The following is a 23,083-nucleotide window of genomic DNA, read 5'->3' as shown; positions in this document are numbered from 1 at the left end:
TTAGGGTTGTTTAATTTTCAGGTGAAATAAGCTGGGTTGATGATTCTTAAGGTGAAATAAGCTGGGGTGGTGATTATTCAGGTGAAATAAGCTGGGGTGGTGATTCTTCAGGTGAAATAAGCTGGGGTGGTGATTATACAGGTGAAATAAGCTGGGGTGGTGATTCTTCAAGTGAAATAAGCTGGGGTGGTGATTCTTCAGGTGAAATAAGCTGGGGTGGTGATTCTTCAAGTGAAATAAGCTGGGGTGTGGTGATTCTTCAGGTGAAATAAGCTGGGATGGTGATTCTTCAGGTGAAATAAGCTGGGGTGGTGATACACATTCCAGTAATCACTACAATCTCACCTACACAGTTCCCGTATGTTTATAAAAGGCACCTCAGCTTTCCCTCTACTGTTGATGTGTCTGGTATATACAGTGAACCCTCTCTTTAACGGACTTTATGGAGAGAGAGAAAATTCCGTTATATCGAGGGTCCGTTATATGTGAAACCCCCATCTAGCGAACTATATAGAGATGAAGGTCCGTTATATCGAGGGTCCGTTATATGTGAAACTCCCATCTAGCGAACTATATAGAGATGAAGGTCCGTTATATGTGAAACTCCCATCTAGCGAACTATATAGAGATGAAGGTCCGTTATATCGAGGGTCCGTTATATGTGAAACCTCCATCAAGCGAACTATATAGAGATGAAGGTCCGTTATATCGAGGGTCCGTTATATGTGAAACTCCCATCTAGCGAACTATACAGAGATGAAGGTCCGTTATATCGAGGGTCCGTTAAATATGACACCCACTCCCATCTAACGGATTGTATGAAGATAGAAGTGCGTTATATGGAGGTTTCACTCTGTGTCACATTTGGTCTTCTGGATGTTTAAGTATTAATCGCTAACAACCACTAATTACCTCTATTACTAATCATTATCCCTTTCCCCGCCTAAATAATTTTGGTGAAGTCATCGGGTCCAGAAGTGTTTACAAATATTAACCTCACCAAAAAAAAACAAGTCCCGCGCTCTCTCCCTCCTCCCCCAAATTTACTCACTTCCTTTTATAAACTGAGATCCCCAGAATGTACATTTGCGTTTCCACTTCTCTCGTTTGACCTTTAAATAAAATGAGCGTTGGCACGCAGAGTTGGATGGTGGGCTGGCTGGCTTGGCTGGCTAGTGGGCTGCCCACATGAAACACCGCCTATGTGCTGTGCTGCTGCTGCTAGGAACTGAAAATACATGTGTTTAGAAGTTGGCTAGGCTCTTCTTCACACACACACACACACACACACACACACACACACACACACACACACACACACACACCACCTAGAGTCTTAATTGCCAAGTATTCACACCGTACTCTCTATATTTATCCCAAATTAGAATAACAAAATAAAAAAAATACTAATCAGAGCTTAGTCACACACCTACTTGGACGTCATCTTGCATGTCATACTACATCACCTAACATCAGTGAGATATATAAATTCCCTCTTATGCTTCCAGTTAGGGGGAAACAATTAAATACATGACTCATTTTAGAATCTATCTTGATGTAGGCTAGATGTGCCAGGTAAGATGGGTAGGTCCCCCACCATCATGGGTTGTGGTGTGGTGTGTGGTGTGGTGTGGTGTGGTGTGGTGTGGTGTGGTGTGGTGTGGTGTGGTGTGGTGTAGTGTGGTGTGGTGTGGCACCACTGACATGATCTTTGCTGCCCGCCAGATACAGGAAAAGTGCAGAGAACTTCGTCGTGACCTGTACATTGCTTTCATCGACCTAACCAAGGCCTTCGACTCGGTCAACAGGGAAGCCCTCTGGCGGATCCTCAGCCGTTTTGGCTGCCCACCAAAGTTATTCGCCATTGTGAGGCAATTCTACGATGGCATGAACGGCAGTGTCCTACACAATGGCACCCAGTCTGAGTTCTTCCCCATCCAAACGGGGGGTAAAAAGGGTGTGTACTGGCACCAACTCTCTTTTCTATTTTCTTTGCTGCCTTCCTTACTCGTGCCAGTGCCAGTTTAGAAGGCGGATGTGGACATCCAGTATCAGATAAAGGGTCTTCTCAAAATAAGACGACTCCAGGCAGTAACAAAAGTGTCGGCAGCTTCCATTACTGAACTTCAGTGTGCAGATGACCTCCCCTTTGTCGCTCACACTAAACACAACCTACAGGAGATCCTGAACACCTACACAGATGCATATGCACACTTCGGCCTTGAGGTGAATGTACGTAAGTCTCAGATTTTCTTTCGGCCTGCCCCTGGTTCAGCCATCCAGCTTAACGGTACTACCTTCTCTAATGTTACCCACGTTCAGTATCTCGGCTCCCACCTGTCCACCACCGCGGACAACGATAAAGAGATTCAACATCGGATCAGATGTGCATCTCAAGCCTTAGGCAGACTCCATACCCGTGTCTTCAGCTGTAGGGAGCTGAAATTATCTACAAAGTTACACGTATATCGAGCAGTGGTCCTCCCCACCCTGCTATATGACAGCGAGACATGAATCACAAGCAGGGGGAACCTCAAGGCACTTGAAAACTTTCACCAACGTAGTCTACGTTCCATCCTCCGAGTTCGCTGGGAAGACAAGAGAACAAATGCCAGTATTCTCGCTGACACCAACTGTATAGTAGAGCGTTGAGGCTACCATTATCCATGAACAGCCATGGACTGGCCATGTTACCCGCATGGACGACAGTAGTCTGCCGAAGCAGCTACTTTACAGCCACCTAACGAATAGTAAACGGGCAACTGAAAAGGTATAAGGATAGTCTTAAGACAAACCTGTGTGCCTATTCGAGCCCTTGTGGTTATCAGCATATACCTGGATTTATATATATATATATATATATATATATATATATATATATATATATATATATATATATATATATATATATATATATATATATATAGTATATGTGTGTGTGTGTGTGTGTATAATTTGAGTCAATATTTGTTGCTATGTTAATTAGCATAAAGATGTGTTGTTGACTTTATGCAAGTCTCCCCTCGAGAGTGAAGTCACCATAGAAAACTGATTATAAACAAACCTTCAATTTGTTCCTTTAGAGCCTTTCTCTATCGTATTATTATTATTATTATTATTATTTGAGAGACTAATTTAGTTATTCATTATCATTTATCGAAAAATCTTTAAAAGGTTAAAGGAAACACTGTATTATATTTGGTAATGTCATCTGTTAATGGACATGATGAGTGTTGTCTTGTGTTTAACACCAGTTTTTCTTAACAAAAGAATTCCACGCTACTAGTAAACAAATAATCGACGTATATACAGTGTGAGTGTGTCAAGAAGATGATGGTTCCCTCCGATGACTTTTGGCAGGGTGGTGTGTGTGTGTGTGTGGGGAGGGCCATGTTGTGTAATGTACCACAGTTGGGGGTAGGATGATGTGTGCTGTTTATACACCTACACCTTGTTATTTCAGCTGGAGGGGAGGTGAGGGAGAGGTGTTTGTGTGTGTGCGTGTGAGTGACTACACAGCCCCTGGATAACCTAACCTAACCAAATCAACTAAATTTACGGCTTCGTCACTCACTCCCCGATCTTGGTCAAGTGCCACCATCATCACTATAACCACTACCATCACCACCACCACTACTACCACCATCATCACTACCACAACCAACAACAATATCACCACCACCACCACCACCACACCACCACCACTCCTCTTCCTCCAATATGACTGACAATTTGAGTTGCATCAGTCTGTTGTGTGTATACCGGGCCCTTCTTGACTGACTGACTGACTAACTGAGACACAATTGTACTTAATAAGAAAAAAATATAGTAATAAAGAAGAAGAAAAAGAAAGAAAGAAGAAGAAACAAGAGGAAGAATGGGAATAAAATCAATGGCACCTGTTCTTGTTTTGAAGTTGTAGATGGATCAGGATAATGTCAACGTATATCAGTGTCCCAAAACTACACACACACACACACACACACACACACACACACACACACACACACACACACACACACACACACACACACACAACTATACTAACATGTGATATATTTACTTTTTTTATTTTTTTCTCTTCCTCCTTCTTTTCGAAACAAGGCTAATAAAGTACTTGGGTTCATACAAAGGAGTGTTAGTTACAAGACTAGCGAGTTCACTTGGTTTATGCAGTTCAGTTCTGGTCACCGTACTTCAGAATGGTTATAGAATCCTAGAAAGAATTCAGAGGAGAATGACAAGACTAGTCCCGGGCATTAGGAACCTTGAGTACAGAGACAGGTTAAAGCATCTTAATTTGCACTCCATCGACAGACGTAGAGGAGGGCGATATGATCGGAGGTGTATAAATGGAAGTCAGGCTAAACAAAGGACATTACAAAGGTACTCATACTATCCAACCAGGAGCGAACTCGTGAACAATGGTTTAAATTAGACAAATTTAGATTTAGGCGCGAAATAGGTAAAATTGGTTTAGAAATAGAGGAGTGGATGAATGGAACAAGTTACCAAATACATTAACTCGAATACGCTGGATAGCTTCAAACATAGGTTGGATGGATATATGAGCAATAGAGGTTGGGTGTAAATGGGACTGCCGAGTATGGACCAATAGGCCCGCTGCAGTTTCCTCCATTCTTATGTTCTTCCTCCACACTGGCCTCACCCTCCACATTACTCTTCCACCCCCCTATCCGCTATCACTTACCCCTGCCACCTGCACCTCCTCCTCCAAACTACCCCAACAATACACCTCCACCACCACCTCCTCCACACATGCCTAGGTGACCACTCCATTGAAGGACCCTCCTGCCGTGTCAAGACAACGCCCCATTGTCGCTCCTCCATCCCCAAAAGGACATGTCTTCCTGCATTCCTTATATTCATATCAGTACACACACACACACACACACACACACACACACACACACACACACACACACACACACTCTCTACACCCACACCTCAACTCCTTCCCCCACCCCACCCTCCCCCAACCCCTTCATCCTCCCCTTTCCCTTCCCCACCACCACCCACCCCACCACCACAGCGTCCCCACACCACCACCACCACCACAGCATCACCCCCACCCCTCACACCACCACCACCACAGCGTCCCCTCATCACACCACCACCACAGCGTCCTCCCTCACACCACCACCACACACAGTCCCTCCTCACACCACCACCACCACCACAGTGTCCCTCCTCACACCACCACCACCACAGCGTCCCTCCTCACACACCACAGTCTCCTCACCATCATCACCATCAGGCGGCACCCGCAAGTCTCGTCCTGTCACCTCTACAACACGTGACACCTAATATTGATCTCATTTCCCCATAATATCCCAAATATCCCAAATTGTCCCCAAGTATCAGTGCCTCGCAGATGTCTCCACGCCAGGCTACATTCCTCTCTGGTCTCATGTGTCTTTCTTCATCGTGTACCCCTCCCTTCATACTGTATTCCCCACATGAAAACCGTGTTGGCAGGCAGCTCTACCACGCCCTTCTGAGTACAGTATATTCTCTCTACTTGTTGTACCTACACCCCTTCTCCCCCCTACCCCCCTTCTCCCCCTACCCCCTTCTCCCCTACCCTCTTCCTCCCCTACACCCTTCCTCCCCCCCCACACCTTCTTCCTCCCCCCTACCCTCTTCCTCCTCTACCTCTTCCTCCTACCCTCATCCTCCTACACCTCTTCCTCCTCCCTACCTCTTCCTCCCCTCACCTTCCTCCCCTTCACCTTCTTCCTCCCCTACACCCTCTTCATCCTCCTCCTACCTCTTCCTCCCCTACCTCTTCCTCCCTCACCCTCTTCCCTCTTCCTCCCCTACCTCTTCCTCCCCCCTCTTCCTCCTCCTACCCTCTTCCCTCTTCTCCCCCACCTCTTCCCTCCCCACCTCTTCCTCCTACACCTCTTCCTCCCCTACACCTCTTCTCCTCCTACACCTCTTCCTCCCGCCTCTTCCTCCTCCCTACACCCCTCTTCCTCCTCCTACCTCCTCCCCCCCTTCCTCCTCCTACACACTCTTCCTCCTCCTTCACCTCCTCCTACACCTCTTCCTCCCCCCACACCTCTTCCTCCTCCTACACCCCTCTTCCCTCCTCCTACCTTCCTCCTCCTACACCTCTTCCTCCTCCTCCTTCTTCCTCCCTCCTCTTCCTCCTCCTCCACCCCTTCCTGCTCCTCACACTCTTCCTCCTCCTGCACCTCTTCCTCCTCCTGCACCTTCTTCCTCCCCTACCTCTTCCTCTTCCTCTCCTACACCTCTTCCTCCTCTTCCTCCCCTTCCTCTTCCTCCTCCTACCTCTTCCTCCCACCTCTTCCTCCTCCCTCTTCCTCCCCTACACCCCTCTTCCTCTCTTACCTCTTCCTCTTCCTCCTCCCTACCCCTCTTCCTCCCCACCTTCTTCCTCCCCACCCCTCTTCCTCCCCCTACACCTTCTTCCTCCTCTACCTCTTCTCCCCCTCCCCTCTTCCTCCTCCTGCCTCTTCCTCCCCCTACACCTTCCCCTACCCTCTTCCTTCTCTTCCTCCTCCTACACCCTCTTCCCTCCCCTTCTTCCCTCCCACCCTCTTCCTCCTCCTACACCCTCTTCCTCCCCCACCTTCTTCCTCCCCACCTCTTCCTCCCCTACCTTCTTCCTCCTCCTACACCCTCTTCCTCCCCTTCTTCCTCCCCCTACCCTCTTCCTCCCCCCTTCTTCCTCCCCTACCCTCTTCCTCTACCTTCTTCCTCCTCCCCTACCTCTTCTCCCCCTCTTCCTCCTCCCTCCCCATCTTCTTCCTCCTCCCACCCTCTTCCTCCCCTACCTTTCCTCCCCTCTTCCCTCCCCTACACCTTCTTCCTCCCCCTCTTCCCTCCTACACCCTCCCCCTCTTCCTTCCCTACACCTCTTCCTCCTCCTACACCTTCTTCCTCCCCTATTCCTCCCCTACACCTTCTTCCTCCCCTACCTCTTCCTACCCTCTTCCTCTTCCTCACCTCTTCCTCCCCTCACCCTCTTCCTCCCCTACACCTTCTCCCCTACCTTCTTCCTCCTCCTACCTCTTCTCCCACCCCTTCTTCCTCCCCTCTTCCTTCCCCTACCCTCTTCCTCCTCCCCACCTCTTCCTCCCCTCACCCTCTTCCTTCCCCCTCTTCCTCTACACCCTCTTCCTCCTTCTTCCTCTTTATCCCCTGCCCCTCTTCCCTCCCCTTCTTCATCCTCCTCCCTCTTTTCTACCCCTTCTTCTCCCCCACCCTCTTCCTCCCTACATTTTCCTCTTCCTCCTCCTACACCCTCTTCCTCCCCCTCCACCTTCCTCCCCTACACCTTCTTCCTCCCCACCTCTTCCTCCCCTACACCTTCTTCCTCCCCCTACACTCTTCTTCCCCTACACCTCTTCCTCCTCCTCACCTCTTCCTCCCCTACCCTCTTCCCCCCTCTTCCTCCTCCTACACCTCTTCCCTCCCCTACACCTTCTTCCTCCCCTACACCCTCTTCCTCCCCCTACCTTCTTCCTCCCCTACCCTCTTCTCCCTCTCCCCCTCTTCCTCCCCCTACCTTCTTCCATCCTCCCCACCTCTTCCTCCCCCTACCCTTCTTCCTCCCCTACCTCTTCCTTCCCTCTTCCTCCCCTACCTTCTTCCCTCCCCCTACCTCCTTCTCCTCCTACCCTTCTTCCTCCCCACCTCTTCCTCCCCTACCTTCTTCCTCCTCTACACCTCTTCCTCCCCTACCTTCTTCCTCCCCTCTTACACCTTCTTCCTCCTTCCCTCTTCTCCCCCTTCTTCCCTCTACCTCTTCCTCCTCTTCATCTTACATCTTCCTCCTCCTGCACCTCTTCCCTCTCCTTCTTCCTCCTCCTACCTTCTTCCTCCCCTACACCTCTTCCTCCCCTACCTTCTTCCTCCCCCTACCCTTCTTCCTCCTCCTACACCCTCTTCCTCCCCCCTTTTTTTCACCTCTTCCTCCCCTACCCTCTTCCTCCTCCTACACCTTCTTCCTCCCCTACCTCTTCCCCTTCCCCTCTTCCTCCTCCTACACCCTCTTCCTCCTCTTCCTTCCCCCTCTTCCCTCCCCTACACCTTCTTCCTCCCCCTACACCTTCTTCCTCCCCCTACACCTCCTCCTACACCTTCTTCCTCCCCTACACCTCTTCCTCCTCCTACACCTCTTCCTCCTACACCCTCTTCCTCCCCTACTTATTCTTCCATCCCCTACCTCTATCCCCCTTCTTCCCTCTTCCTCTTTATCCCCTCACCTCTTCCTCCTCCCTCTTGCTCCTCTTACACCTTCTTCCTCCTCTACCTCTTCCTCCCCTACACCCTCTTCCTCTCCTACCTTTTATTTACCTCTTCCTCCCCTACTCCTTCTTCCTCCCCTCACCCTCTTCCTCCCCTACACCTCTTCCTCCCACCCCTCTTCCTCCCCCTACACCTCTTCCTCCCCTACACCTCTTCCTTCCCCTACCCTCTTCCTCCCCTACACCTTCTTCCTCCCCTACACCTCTGCTCCTCTACACCTTCTTCCTCCTCCTACACCTCTTCCTCCCCCACCTTCTTCCTCCCCTACACCTTCTTCCCTCCCCTACACCCTCTTCCTCCCTCCCTTCTTCCTCCTCTCCCTTCCTCCCTTTTCCTCCTGACTCTTCATCCCCTTACCCTCTTCCTCCTTCTTCCTCTTACCTCTTCCTCCCCTACCTCTTCCTCCCCTACCTTCTTCTCCTCCTACCCCCTTCCTCCCCCTCACCCCTTCCTCCTCTTACACCCTCTTCTCCCCTACCCTCTTCTCCCCTTCTTCCTCCTCCCCACCCTCTTCCTCCCCCTACACCTTCTTCCTCCCCTACACCTCTTCCTCCCCCACCTCTTCCTCCTCTTACACCCCCTTCCCTCTACACCCTCTTCCTCCTCCTACACCCTCTTCCTCCCCTACCTTCTTTCTCTACCTCTTCCTCCCTACCTTCTTCCTCTCCTCCCCTGCCTCCCCCTACACCTCCTCCCTACCTCTTCCCTTCTTCCTCCCCTACACCTCTTCCTCCCCTACCCTCTTCCTCCTCTCCTTCTTCCTCCCCTACCTCTTCCTCTCCTCTTCCTCCCCTCTTCTTCCTCCTCCTACACCCTCTTTACACCCTACACCTCTTCCTCCCTACCTCTTCCTCCCCTACCTCTTCCTCCCCTACACCTCTTCCTCCTCCTACCTCTTCCTCCCCCCTCTTCCTCCCACCCTCTTCCTCCCCCTACCCCTCTTCCTCCCCCTACCCTCTTCCTCCCCCACCCTCTTCCTCACCTCTTCTCCTCCTGCCTCTTCTCCCTACACTCTACCTCTTCCTTTCCCACCTCTTCCTCCTCCTTCACTCCTTCTTCCCTCTTCTTCCCCTCTTCTTCTTTCCTCCCCCCTTCCTCCCTTCCCTCTTCCACTCCCCTACCCTCTTCCTCCCCTCACCTCTTCCTCCCCTACACCTTCTTCCTCCCCTACTCTTCCTCCTCTCCACATTTTTTCTTCCCTTCCTCCTCCTACACCCTCTTCCTCCCCCACCTTTTTCCTCCTACACCCTCTTCCTCCCCTACCTTCTTCCTCCCCTACACCTCTTCCTCCCCTACACCTTCTTCCTCCCCTCACCTCCCCCTTCTTATCTCTCTTTCCTCCCCTACCTCTTCTCCTACCTTCTTCCTCCTACACCTCTTCCTCCCCCTCTTCCTTACCTTCTTCCTCCCTCTTCTCTTCCTCCCTACACTCTTTCTCCCTTTACCCCTCTTCCCCTCCTTTACTCCTCTTCACTCCCCTTCTTCCTCTACCCTCTTCCTCCCCTACATCTTCCTCCCCCTTCTTCCTCCCCTCCCTCTTCCCTCCCTCTTCCTCCTCTTCTCCCCCTACCCCCTTCACTCCTCTTACACCCTCTTCCTCCACCTTCTTCCTCCCCTACACCTCTTCCTCCCCTACCCCTTCACTCCTCTACCTCTTCTTCTCCCACCTTCTTCCTCCCCCTACCTTCTTCCTCCCCCTACACCTCTTCCTCCCCTCCCTACACCCTCTTCCTCCCCTACACCCCCCTTCCTCCTCCCTCTTCCTCCCTCTTCCTCCCCCCCACCTTCTTCCTCCTCCTACACCCTCTTCCTCCCCTACACCCTCTTCCTACACCCTCTTCCTCCTTACACCTTCCTCCCCTACCCTCTTCCTCCTCCTCTTCTCCCTTCTTCCTCTACCTCTTCCTCCCTACCTTCTTCCTCCCCTACCCTCTTCCTCCCCTACCCTCTTCCTCCCCCTACACCCTCTTCCTCCTCCTACACCCTCTTCCTTCCCCTACACCTTCTTCCTCCCCTACCTCTTCCCTCCCCCCTACACCTCTTCCTCCTCTTCACCCCTTCTCCTCCCCTACCTCTTCCTCCCCTACACCCTCTTCCTCCCCCATTACCCTCTTCCTCCCCTCTTCCTCCCCCTACACCTCTTCCTCCCCCTCTTTCCTCCCCCTTCCTCCTACACCTCTTCCTCCCCCTCTTCCTCCTCCTACCTCTTCCTCCCCACCTTTCCTCCTACACCCTTCCTCCCCTACCTCTTCCTCCCCTACCTCTTCCTCCCCCACCTCTTCCCTCCTCCTACCTCTTCCTCCTCTCCCCTCTTCTCCCCTTTTTCTTCCTCCCCTACTTTTTTTTATCCTCTTCTCCCCTACCTTCATCTACCTCTTTCCTCTGCCCCTTCCTCTTTCATCCTGTCTTCCTCCCCCTACACCCCTTCCTCCTTCATCATCCCCTCTTCCTCCCCACCCCCTTCCCATCTCCCCTTTACTCCTTCTCTCCCTTCATCTCCCCTTCTCCCCTCTTCCTTCCTCCTCCTACCTCTTCATCCCCTTCCTCCTCCCACCCTCTTCCTCCCCTACCCTTTTCCTCCTACACCTATCTCTTCACTCCCCTCATCTCTTCCTCCCTCTTCTCTCCTTTTTTTTTTTTTCCCCTACCCTCTTCCTCCCCTACACCTCTTCTCTCTTTCCTTCACTCTTTTCCTCTCCTTTTCTTCATCTCTCTTCCCCTTCCTTCCTCCCCCCACAATGCAGTGTGATGTCTGTCTGTGGTGGTGATGGTAAATACTTAAAATTTGTGTTAAACCATGTGTCTCTCTAACATAATCACCTTCTTATTACACAAATTGCTTACCTTATTATACAATGTTTGGTATTTTGTTGTTATTTCTTTTATATTTATATTTATATCATATTATATTAATATGGTAGTAGTATGTCACTAAGTATGTTTCCCTTTGAAACTGGTAAATACTAAATGTATTTATAAGCATCTACCCTCCCTCTCTTCCTCTCTCTCTCCCCCTCTCTCTCCCTCCCTCCCCTCCCTCCCCTCCCTCCCCTCCCTCCCCTCTCCTCTCCCTCTCCTCACCTGACATCCACACCTCCTCCTCTCTTCCCCTCCTCCCTCCCTACCTCCTCCCTCTCTCTCCCTCCTCCCTCCCTCCCCTCCCTCCCTCCCTCCCTCCCCTCCTCCTCCTCCTCCCTCCTCCCTCCCTTGTCCTCTCCATCACCTGACGTCCCCCCTCTCCCTCCCTCTAACCCCTTCCCTTCCTTCTTTATACTTACCTCCTCCCTCCTTCCTCCTCCTTCCTCCCCTCACCTCCCCCTCCCTCCTTCCTCCCTCACCTCCCTCCTCCTTCCTCTTCCTACCTCCCTAGTTCCCTCCTTTCACCATCCCTACACCCATCCCACCTCTATCCCACCTACACATCCCTCACTATCCACCTACACATCCCACACTCTGTCCCACCATCCACACTCCTTGTCCACCTACACCACATCACACATCACTATCCACCTACACACATCCACACTCCATGTCACCACATCACACACTCACCCTCACCTACACCACATCCACACACTATCTCACACCCCACCACATCCCTCCTGTCACCTACCACATCCACACTCACTATCCACCTACACCATCCACACACTCACTATCCACCTACACCACATCCACACTCAAGTGTCTTGTCTTAGACCGAGTGAGGAAGTGTTGCAGCCTTCTTTCATAAGCTACATTCTTACACTCCAGGTATTACACTCCAAATTTCTACACTCAGAATTTCTACACTCCAGAATTTCACACTCAGAATTTCTACACCTCAGAATTCCACACACACTCAAGATTCTACACACTCCAGGGTATTACATGCTCATAATCATTGCCCTCATAATTCCTGCACTCAGGTACTACACTCAAATTCTACACACTCAGAGTACTGCACTCAGTCATTGCACCCTCATAATTCCTACACTCAGGAATTCCTCACACTCAGGAATTCTACACATAATTCCCACACACTTGTACTACACACTCACTCCTCAGTCCCACTCAGGATACTACACACTCAGAATTCCTACACACTCAGAATTACTACACACTCCAAATCATTGCCTCGTTCTACCTCAGGTTCTTACACTCCAGAATTCCTACACACTCAGAATTCCTACACACTCAGAATTCCTACACACTCCAGTGCCAGACCCAAGCAGCCTTTGTGTGAACTGTAACACCTTGAGTTAATATTGTTTAGAAAAATTAGACACACTGGTACCTGTTTCAGTGATGGTAATTGGGATACCTTTATGTTATTAGTAAATCACACACACTTACCTCTACCTGTGATGGAAAGGTTTTTTCTGACAGTGATTGATCTAACTATACCTGTGATTTAGGTGATTGAGTCTGTAATTTTCCTCACAGGTGCACGACGCTTGGGTTAATTAATAGTTACCTCTTGAATCTACCTGTATTAATTCGTCATGTTAAAGGTGTGTTGGTTACCAGTTATCTATCTGTCTGTCCTTCACTGTCTATTAGTCTATCCATCTAACCTCTTAGTCTATCCATCTCAATGTTGGTGTATTATTATTCATTAAATATATTACATACATACATACATACATACATACATACATACATACATACATACATACATACACTAGTTAATACTGTTCATTGTAATTTTATTATTTGTCACATTGTCTTGTATTGTACATTGTAGTGTGTGTGTGTGTGTGTGTGTGTGTGTGTGTGTGTGTTGTGTGTGTGTGTGTGTGTGTGTGTGTGTGTGTGTGTGTGTGTGTTCAATACCTAGTGAACGTTTTGTTAGCCCCTCCAGTTTCTCTGGAGAACAATAAAATCTAAGCACTTGTCTATCCTTGTGGTTGTGTGTCTGTCTGTCTTTCCGTGTTTGTATATTTCTGTATCTATGTGTTGTGTGTGTGTGTGTGTGTGTGTGTGTGTGTGTGTGTGTGTGTGTGTGTGTGTGTGTATTCTTAACCAATGTGTGTGTTTATAGCGTTGATGGGCAGATGAGAGATAGAGATTTACAAATACAGGGGCAGGCATATGAGAGACAGGGGTGAGGAGGTGAGGGGGAAGGTGAGGAAGTGAACGGTGAGTGGCAAGGTGGAGGTTTTGTCACGTCGCCAAATTAACAAGATGCACCATTCCCACACTGTCCCACACTCTCCCAGGCTCTCCCACAGTCTATCTCTCTCCCAGGCACTCCCACACTCACGCTGGCATTTCCCATTCCTTTGTCCCCCTTCTTGTCTCCACGCTCTTCTGGCCTAGTTCTTGGCAATCACTTCCAGTCACCAGCCAACACTCTCCCCACACTCTCTCTCTCCCTCTGCCACTCTCCCACACACTCTCTCTCTCTCTCCCACCAGCCAACACTCTCCCCACACACCTCTCTCTCTCTCCCAGCCAACACTCTCCCACACACACTCTCTCTCTCCCCACAGCCAACACTCTCCCACACCTCTCTCTCCCACCAGCCAACACTCTCCCACACACTCTCTCTCTCTCTCCCACCAGCCAACCTCTCCCACACACTCTCTCTCTCCCACCAGCCAACACTCTCCCACACCCTCTCTCTCTCTCTCCCACCAGCCAACACTCTCCCACACCACCTCTTTCTCTCTCCCACCAGCCAACACTCTCCCACACACACACACTCTCTCTCTCCACCAGCAACCTCTCCCACCGAACACTCTCTCTCTCCCACCAGCAACCTCCCCCCACTCTCTCTCTCTTCTCCCACCAACCTCTCCCACACACCTCTCTCTCTCCCACCAGCTAACTCTCACACTCTCTCTCTCTCTCTCCAGCCAACACTCTCCCCACACACACCTCTCTCTCTCCCACCAGCCAACACTCTCCCACACACACTCTCTCTCCCACCAGCCAACACTCCCCCACACCTCTCTCTCTCCCCACCAGCCAACACTCTCCCTCTCTCTCTCCCACTCTCCCACACACTCTCTCTCTCCCACCAGCCAACCTCTCCCACACACACACTCCTCTCTCTCCCACCAGCCAACACTCTCCCCACACACTCCTCTCTCCTCCCACCAGCCAACACTCTACACACTCTCTCTCCCTGTGCCTCCCACACACACTCTCTTTCTCCCACCAGCCTCTCCCCACACTCTCTCTCTCTCCTACCAACACTCTCCCACACACTCTCTCTCTCTCTCTCCCACCAGCCAACCTCTCCCACACACTCTCTCTCTCTCCCACCAGCCAACACTCTCCCACACACACTCTCTCTCTCCCACCGCAACACTCTCCCACACACACACTCTCTCTCTCCCTGTCCTCTCCACACACTCTCTCTCCCACCAGCCAACCTCCCACCAGCCAACCTCCCACACACTCTCCTCTCTCCCACCAGCCAACACTCTCCCACCTCTCTCTCTCCCACCAGCCAACACTCTCCCACACACCTCTCCCACCAGCCTCTCCTACACACTCTCTCTCCCACCAGCCAACACTCTCCCACACACACACTCCCCCTCCTCCTCTCCATTATAGAGACGAGAGACGCTTTCCCACTATTGAGAGACAAGTTTCAGCTTGGCAGTGCCAAAACTAATCTTATGAATCAATCTTAGTGCCACCTTATGAACCAATCTTAGTGCCACCCTTATGGACCAATCTTAGTGCCACCCTTATGAACCAATCTTAGTGCCACCCTATAGACAATCTTGGTGCCACCTTTTGAACCAATCTTAGTGCCACCTTATGGACCATTCTTAGTGCCACCCTTATGAACCAATCTTAGTGCCACCCTTATGGACCAATCTTAGTGCCATCCCCATGAACCAATCTTAGTGCCACCTCATGAACCAATCTTAGTGCCACCCTTTAGACCAATCTTAGTGCCATTTAAAGTTACTTGATTAGACAATCTTAGTGCACCCTTTAGACCAATCTTAGTGCCACCATTATGGACCAATCTTATCCCCACCCTTATGGACCAATCTTAGTGCCACCCTTAGAACCAATCTTGTGCCACCTTAGACCAATCTTAGTGCCACCCTTATAGACCTATCTTAGTGCCACCCTATGAACCATCTTTGACCTCATGAACCAATCTTAGTGCCACCCTTATGGACCAATCTTAGTGCCATAAAGAGACATCTGCTGTATAATGAACACACACACATACACACACGCACACACACACACACAAATATTAACCAATGAAACATGATCCAGCGGACACAACAGAATCTTTATGATAGAAATATGTGTGTGTGTGTGTTGTATGTGTGTGTGTGTGTGTGTGTGTGTGTGTGTGTGTGTGTGTGTGTGTATTCTATGATAACTAAGATAATGTCTCATAATAATTATTCTACTGCTGTTTGATTATTATTGGCTGTCCAGGTAGCAGTTATTTCCCTAGTGATTTTACCTTGGGAGTCAACCGCTGTGGAGGAGGCCTTGCGGTCACTTCTCTCACACACACACACACACACACACACACACACACACACACACACACACACACACACACACACACACACACACACACACACACACACACACACACACACACACACACACACACACACACACACACACACACACACACACACACACACAATTTTTTCAGAATTGTTTTGTATTTTTCTAAGAATTTGGATCACCTGAAGATTACTTCCCTCCCTGATTATTTTTGATGATTAAATTAAACACCTTAACCTACTTCTAACACAACCTAGCCTAACTAACCTAACCTTTAACCCTAACCTAACCCTAACCTAACCTAACTCAACCTAACCTAACCTAACCAGCGATCACCTGAAAATTACACCTATAATTAAACACCCTTACGCTACCTTGGGGGAGGGGTGGGGATTGGTGTGGAAATGGGTTTAGGTTAGGTTAAATATGGATTAGGTGGTTAATCTTCAGGTGTTATAAGCAGGGGAAATGAGGGGTTAATCTTGAGGTAAATCAGCCTGTTACAACACAACAGTTAGAGACGCTGACCACCACCTCAGTGTCTTAACTTACCATGAAAGCGGCGGTGTGTGTGTGTGTTTGTGTGTGTGTGTGTGTGTGTGTCATTAGTCGACCATTGTCAAGTTAACCATACTGCATCACGCAATACTCTGCCTCTCTTACACACACACACACACACACACGCACACACACACACACACACACACACACACACACACACACACACACACACACACACACACGACACTGCTGAACAAAATAAATCTTTACCTTTAATTAGTCCGTGAATACAAACACTTTGGTAGCCGTGTCAACAAACACAGAGGGGGGGGCAGGGAAGAGGGGACAGGGGAAGAGGGGCAGGGGAAGAGGGGAGTCGGTGAGAGAAGTGAGGGAGATGAGGAGAAGGAAGAGGAGGGACGAGGAGGAGAGAATGAGGAGAGGGAAGAAGAGGAGAGAGAGAGAGAGAAAGGAAGTTGGAGGGGTTGATATATCATTAACCTCTTCCCTCTCCTCCCTCCCCTCCCCTCCCTCCCCGGTGTAAATAAACCCTTAATCTCTCCTCTCCAACCTGTAATTAGCTCCTAGGGGGGGGGATAATCTATATACTTTATAACTGAGCCAATTAACTCCTAATACCGTGTCCCAATTGTGGTTTCTATACCATCCCTATTATACTAATTGAACCAGATACGTTCAGGTATATATACTAGATCGAAATATTAAGGTATTGTCGATTAAATTTCCCGTGTATATCTGATCACTGGATAGAGTAATGTTAGTAAGGTTAGGTTTGGTTAGGTTAGGTTAGGTTAACATTAGGGTGTAGTTTAATCTTCAGATGCAATAAGCTACAGGGTGTCTAATCTTCACATGATTGTTTTTTGTATCAGTCTCATGGGCCGGATTTCTCACCACTGTTATTTCCTCACCTCACAATGGGTAGTTTAGCCCACGACAATAACACCTGCACTTAACCCACCTCTCTTGAAAGGCCTGTGTGAACAATGGTGAAGTGTAGTTACGTCCGTGTGTGTGTGTGTGTGTGTGTGTGTGTGTGTGTGTGTGTGTGTGTGTGTGTGTGTAATAATGATAATAATAATTAGCGGTTTATTGAAAAAATTCTGCAGCCCGAAGGCTGAAAATATTCATTGGACATAAATGACTTATTACATACATTGGTGGTTTAACAAAAGCCTTCATTAGAGAAAGGTAAAGGAACATACAGTGAACATACAGATTAATGTAGGTGTTGAACAGCAAACTTGTAGTGTAGTAACTCCCTCCCAGATGGTGTTAGGAGGAACTCACGTGGTGTAGTAGTTCCCTCAGATGGTGTTATGAGGGACCTGGCGTGGTGTAGTAATTCCCTCGCAGATGGTGTTATGAGGGGCCTCACGTAGTGTAGTAATTCCCTCACAGATGGTGTTATGAGGGACCTCACGTGGTGTAGTAATTACCTCACAGATGGTAAAGCAAGTAGCCCATGGTGGTAACCCCTCACGGATGGTGTTATGAGGGACCTGACGTGGTGTAGAAATTCCCTCACAGATGTTGTTATGAGGGACCTCACGTGGTGTAGTAATTCCCTCACAGATGGTGCTATGAAGGACCTCACGTGGTGTAGTAATTCCCTCACAGATGGTGCTATGAAGGACCTCACGTGGTGTAGTAATTCCCTCACAGATGGTGCTATGAAGGACCTCACGTGGTGTAGTAATTCCCCCACAGATGGTGCTATGAGGACCTCACGTGTGTAGTACTCCTCAGATGGCATGAGACTGACGGTGTAGTAATTCCCTCACAGATGGTGTTATATGAGTGAGGGTCCCGTGGCCTATCGTAGACGGATTAACACATCGCTGAAGCAGCAGCGGGTCTCACCGCCGTTATCACTGGCACTCTGGGACCCCACTGTGTGAAGGTTAACTTGGGTATGACTGTTACTGTTGAGTTGTTCTCACTGGACTTAGCTAATCATTGTTCACCACTGTTCACCTCTGTTTAACACTGGTTCCATTCCTTTCCTAAATGAAATTGTAACTTCTGGCGAGAACTTGTTGATATTCCGGTGGGGAGGAGGGTTCAGGGGAGGGAGTTAGTATGGGTACGTCTTGACCCTTCGGTGGTCAAGGATGTAGTGTGTGTGTGTGTGTGTGTGTGTGTGTGTGTGTGTGTGTGTGTGTGTGTCTCGTGTTTCTCAGCACATCACTTGGTCAGGATTTTCTCTCAAGGGGGTGGGGGCATCGTGTGAAATATCTCTCTCTGTTAATAACCTTTACTGAGACCTAGTGAACGGTGCTTAACAACACACACACACACACACACACACACACACACATACACTAAGCTCTTAGGAAAACAATATCATATTTATCTTATATTTATTTAATAATAATAATAATAATAATAATAATAACATTAATAACAACAATAATAACAACAACAACAACAACAACAACAACAACAACAACAACAACAATAATAATAATAATAATAAAATACAATACACTCTCATATATACCTAACCCTCCCACCCCCCCTCACTTAACCTAACCTAACCAAACTTAAAAGTCCAACCTCATTTAAACCCAACATATTGTACCCATATATAGCATCTTCAGTGATAGTGCGACCCGAAATATTTCAGTCACGTCTTCTGACCTTGACGCCGTAACGCCCCCTCCGTCAGGTGTTGCCCCTCTGCTACAGGTAGGTACTGGGTTAAAATGCTTGGCTGCCGGATGCTAGCGCGTGTTGATGTTGTCTGTTGATGAGCGAATTCTTACCTGTGTGTACCTGTGTTTTGTCTGCTGTGCGTGATATATTTCCTGTCTGCCGTCCTTGTATATCATGTAGTATTAGTAGTGATGTGTGTGTGTGTGTGTGGTAGTAGTAGTATGTATGTGTGTATATATACAGTGTGTGTGTGTGTGTGTGTGTGTGTGTGTGTGTGTGTGTGTGAATATCTGTCTTTTCCTTGATACATCCGAGATAGATACCACCACCACACCACCACCACACCACCATACCTTACACCCCACCTCACCACCACACCATACCTTTTACCTCACACCACCCACATCGCACTTTTCACCTCATGCCACCACACCATCCCTTACCCCACCCCTCACACCACCTTACACCCAACCCTCCACACCACCACACCATGCCTTGCACCCCACCTCATACCACCACACCACCCCTGCACCTCACACCACCACAGCATACCTTGCACCCCACCCTCACACCACCACACACGCCCACCCCAGCCTACACACCATACCTTTTTACCCTCATACCACCACACCATCCCTTGCACCCAACCCTCACACCACCACACCATACCTTGCACTCCACCCTCACACCACCACACCATACCTTGCACACCACCCTCACACCACCACACCATCCCTTGCACACCACCCTCATACCACCACACGAGTCTACCAAAGTGTACCGAAAACCACACTACCACACTATACCACCACACTGGGTCAACACTGGTTTATTAAAGTATACCTGTTTACCTGTGTTCTCTCACAATCACCACTACACAGATTTGGTTTATAATGTCATGTTGGCACTTAACCATTTGAGGACGATGGTTTAACGGTTAAACCATCGTCCGTTATATCGATGGGTCCATTAGATATGAAACCTCCTCTAACGGATTATATTGAGAGCAGTCCGTTGTATGGAGAGAAAAATCCGTTATATGGAGAGAAAGTCCGTTATATGGAGAGAAAGTCCGTTATATGGAGAGAAAGTCCGTTATGTGGAGAGAAAGTCCGTTATGTGGAGAAAAAGTCCGTTATATGAAGGTTTCACCGTATTCGTTACTTCCTATATTATAATAGTGACTGACAGAATAACCTTTAAAGAAAAAGAGATAGGTCGTGCAGGTCAGATAAGGTCAACAGAGGAAACGAAATAAACACAGGAGCAATGCTGAGGTCATCTGGGTTGACCTTGGGTGGGGGGGGGGCATTCAGGTGTCGACATGATAGTCAGGGAGTTAAACAAAGTCAGCTGGATTAATACGTTCTACACGAATTGACACGGGGTCAAAAAAGTCAGTAATTCGATATGGGGTCAGAGCTACAGAGTACATCGGTTCATAACAATCGACAAGGGGTCAAACAAGGTCAACAAACTCGACTTGTGGGTCACAACTCTACACGGGGTCACAACAAAATCGACACGGGGTCAAAAAAGATCAACAAACTCAACACAGGGTCAGAGCTATAGAGTACACGGGGTCAGAGCTATAGAGTACACAGGGTCAGAGCTATAGAGTACACAGGGTCAGAGCTATGGAGTACACAGGGTCAGAGCTATAGAGTACACGGGGTCACACGGGGTTACCGAGTAGTTCCTCCGTCGGGTGAGGGAAGGACTCCGCCAGTAGCTGCCTTGTTGAGGATCCTGACCGACCATCCAGCCGCTCTCCTCCTGCGGCCAACACAGGTCACACGAAGTCAAGACACAGAAAGCGACAACACGTAAAGGATTTGTAAATAAAGTTAATAAAACAACATGAAGAAACAAAAGGAGACGAACTTTAATGAAACAATAATATTTAACACTGATGTTCATGTGTTAACAAAAATATTATGGTGTTATTAATATTGTTGATGATTACTATTTAAATTGTAAGTGACTAAAACATCATGAGTGTCAGAGTGTCAACTGCCTGGCCCATATAGTCACCACAGTCCCTGCCATCAATATTATCCCTAACTGAAGAATTGTTATTTTCTTTTGTAATATACTGTATTATCGTTCTTCAACACCAAGTCAATTTATGCATTAGACATAAACTATATAAAGTAGCAAATATTTAATAAAGAAAAAAAAATCCTGGATATTTTTTTTAAAACGATTCTATATTATTTTTTGTCTCACTGTAATGTAGTGTTATAATTGGATATTAATTCTGTCCTTCACCTTTAAGTCAATCCTTAACCTGTATTGTTACACTGACAATTAAGAGAAATATTTATAATAGTAACCTCAATGGATCCGGACCCAACTGAAATGTGCGCCTCGGTAAGAAAACATCAACAAAGAACGTTCATAGAAAATGGTCGTGTCTAAGAGTCAAGGGAGAACTATGTTGGAGGGCTAGTGAGTGTTCCGTGATGGCTGTATGGACGACCAAGCACTGGAGTCACGAGGCATTATATAGTCTGTATGACATTATTATGACGATACGTGTAAACAATAACATATCGTTTTTGTTGTCTGTATGTAAAGTAAATACATATACTGTACAAAACGAATTATTGGCATTTTATTGGATTACGTGAAGATTCGGCACCCCAGCTTATTTCACCTGATGATTCCACACCCTAGCGCTACCTTGGGGGTGGGGTAGTTAGGTTAGGTTAGGTTAGGTTAGGTTAGGTTAGGTTAGGTTAGCGTTCAGTTAGGTTAGGACGTCTAATCATCAGGGGAAATAAACTAAGGTGCCTAATCGTCACTTTACTCATTTCATCTTGTATGTAAACCTCTTGTAAACACAGGTGTCATTATCGTTGCTGTTTATAAAGTAAATTTGTAAATAAGAGAATATATTATACCTTCTGGGTGTACACTAATCTTGCTGAACTTTACAAATCACTCGGATGTAAACTACTATTAATAATTTACCGTCAGCGTAGACCATTTCTCAGTAAGGAAAATCTTACCTTTTCGGTGTATAAACTCAGACAATAAATAAAGGTCAAATCAACTGAAGAATCTCCACACTCCCAAGCTTATTTCACTCAAAGATTAACCACCCTAACCTAACCTAATCTAACCTCCCAAGCGTATTTCACCCAAAGGTTAACCACCCTAACCTAACCCCGCCCTCACGTAGCGTTAGGGCGGTTGGGTGTGTGTAGAGATTCCTCAGGTGATTCTCAGAGGTCAATTCTCATCTTACCTGTGCGAAGTTTTTCTCCTTACGAGTGTTCCTTTCTCTCTTGCCCTCCATTATCTCCACTCTTATCTAGTCCTCTGTCGCGTCGAGGTGCTCTTGTTCACAGTTAAATTAGACCTTCACTAGATCACTTCTGTATAACGTGACGAGTCTCTGTATATCCGACACACACACAAACACACACTCTTGTTTTAATTCTTGAGACCAACGCTACTTTCAAGTTATGTCTTATCACAGAAACTATACCACACGTGAATGTAAAGTGTTGATTCGCTTTTTTTTTTCTTCTTTTCTTTCCACGACCTCACACCTTCAACATCAGAGTCTCTTGGTTACCACTTGAGTGTAGTAAAAAAAAACAGTCCTGTTATCTTAAGCACTGAGCACTTCTCTCTTATTTTTTTCTTCTTTTATTTTTCTAAGCTCGCCAGATACACACTAGAGCCCCTGGCACCGCATCACAGCACTATCACGGTAAAGGAAATCGCTTAAGGATTCCCCGTTAAAACTCGCCCCGAACCAAGAGGGTTGACGGTCGCTGCTGGAGAGAGAGAGAGAAGTCGAGGGTTCGTTGCGCTGCGTCTCGGAAGTCGTTAGTTTGTCGATGACACTCGGAGGAGGAGGACCGGGCGTCGCTCTGCACCTGAAACGACAAATAAACAGTGTGAGGGCCAGGTTATCCAGGTAATTCCTTCAGACACATGTTAATCAGAGTTTAGGAACACTTCATTTCCACTTATGGTCAGCGTGTGAGCGGTGGGGCAAGTCGTACTGTCGAGCGTTCTAAATACGCAACAACGCCGCCGGCGAGATGCATCGTGTCTGTGGGCAGCGGACGCCGCCACCAGCACGACCATCACAACACCACAC

General features: G+C 48.2%; 1 protein-coding gene across 10 annotated transcripts in view; it reads right to left on the bottom strand.

The window, feature by feature from the left end:
• Nucleotides 1-23,083, bottom strand: part of LOC121877868 (CBP80/20-dependent translation initiation factor-like) — a 130,257-nt gene that overhangs the window by 84,488 nt on the left and 22,686 nt on the right. For 9 of the 10 annotated variants that reach the window (XM_042383780.1, XM_042383783.1, XM_042383778.1 and 6 more), the window contains exons 2-3: nucleotides 22,217-22,856; nucleotides 20,653-20,739 (exon numbers count right to left, since the gene is read on the bottom strand). In XM_042383780.1, the coding sequence (XP_042239714.1) occupies nucleotides 20,653-20,739; nucleotides 22,217-22,267 (138 nt within the window). In that variant the 5' untranslated portion in view covers nucleotides 22,268-22,856. The remainder of the gene's footprint in view (nucleotides 1-20,652; nucleotides 20,740-22,216; nucleotides 22,857-23,083) is intronic. The other variant, XM_042383788.1, reaches the window with a different exon arrangement.

Source organism: Homarus americanus, unplaced genomic scaffold (assembly GCF_018991925.1).
Source record: "Homarus americanus isolate GMGI-L3 unplaced genomic scaffold, GMGI_Hamer_2.0 scaffold24523, whole genome shotgun sequence".
Classification (NCBI taxonomy): domain Eukaryota; kingdom Metazoa; phylum Arthropoda; class Malacostraca; order Decapoda; family Nephropidae; genus Homarus; species Homarus americanus.
This window is presented reverse-complemented; position numbering and strand designations above follow the sequence as displayed.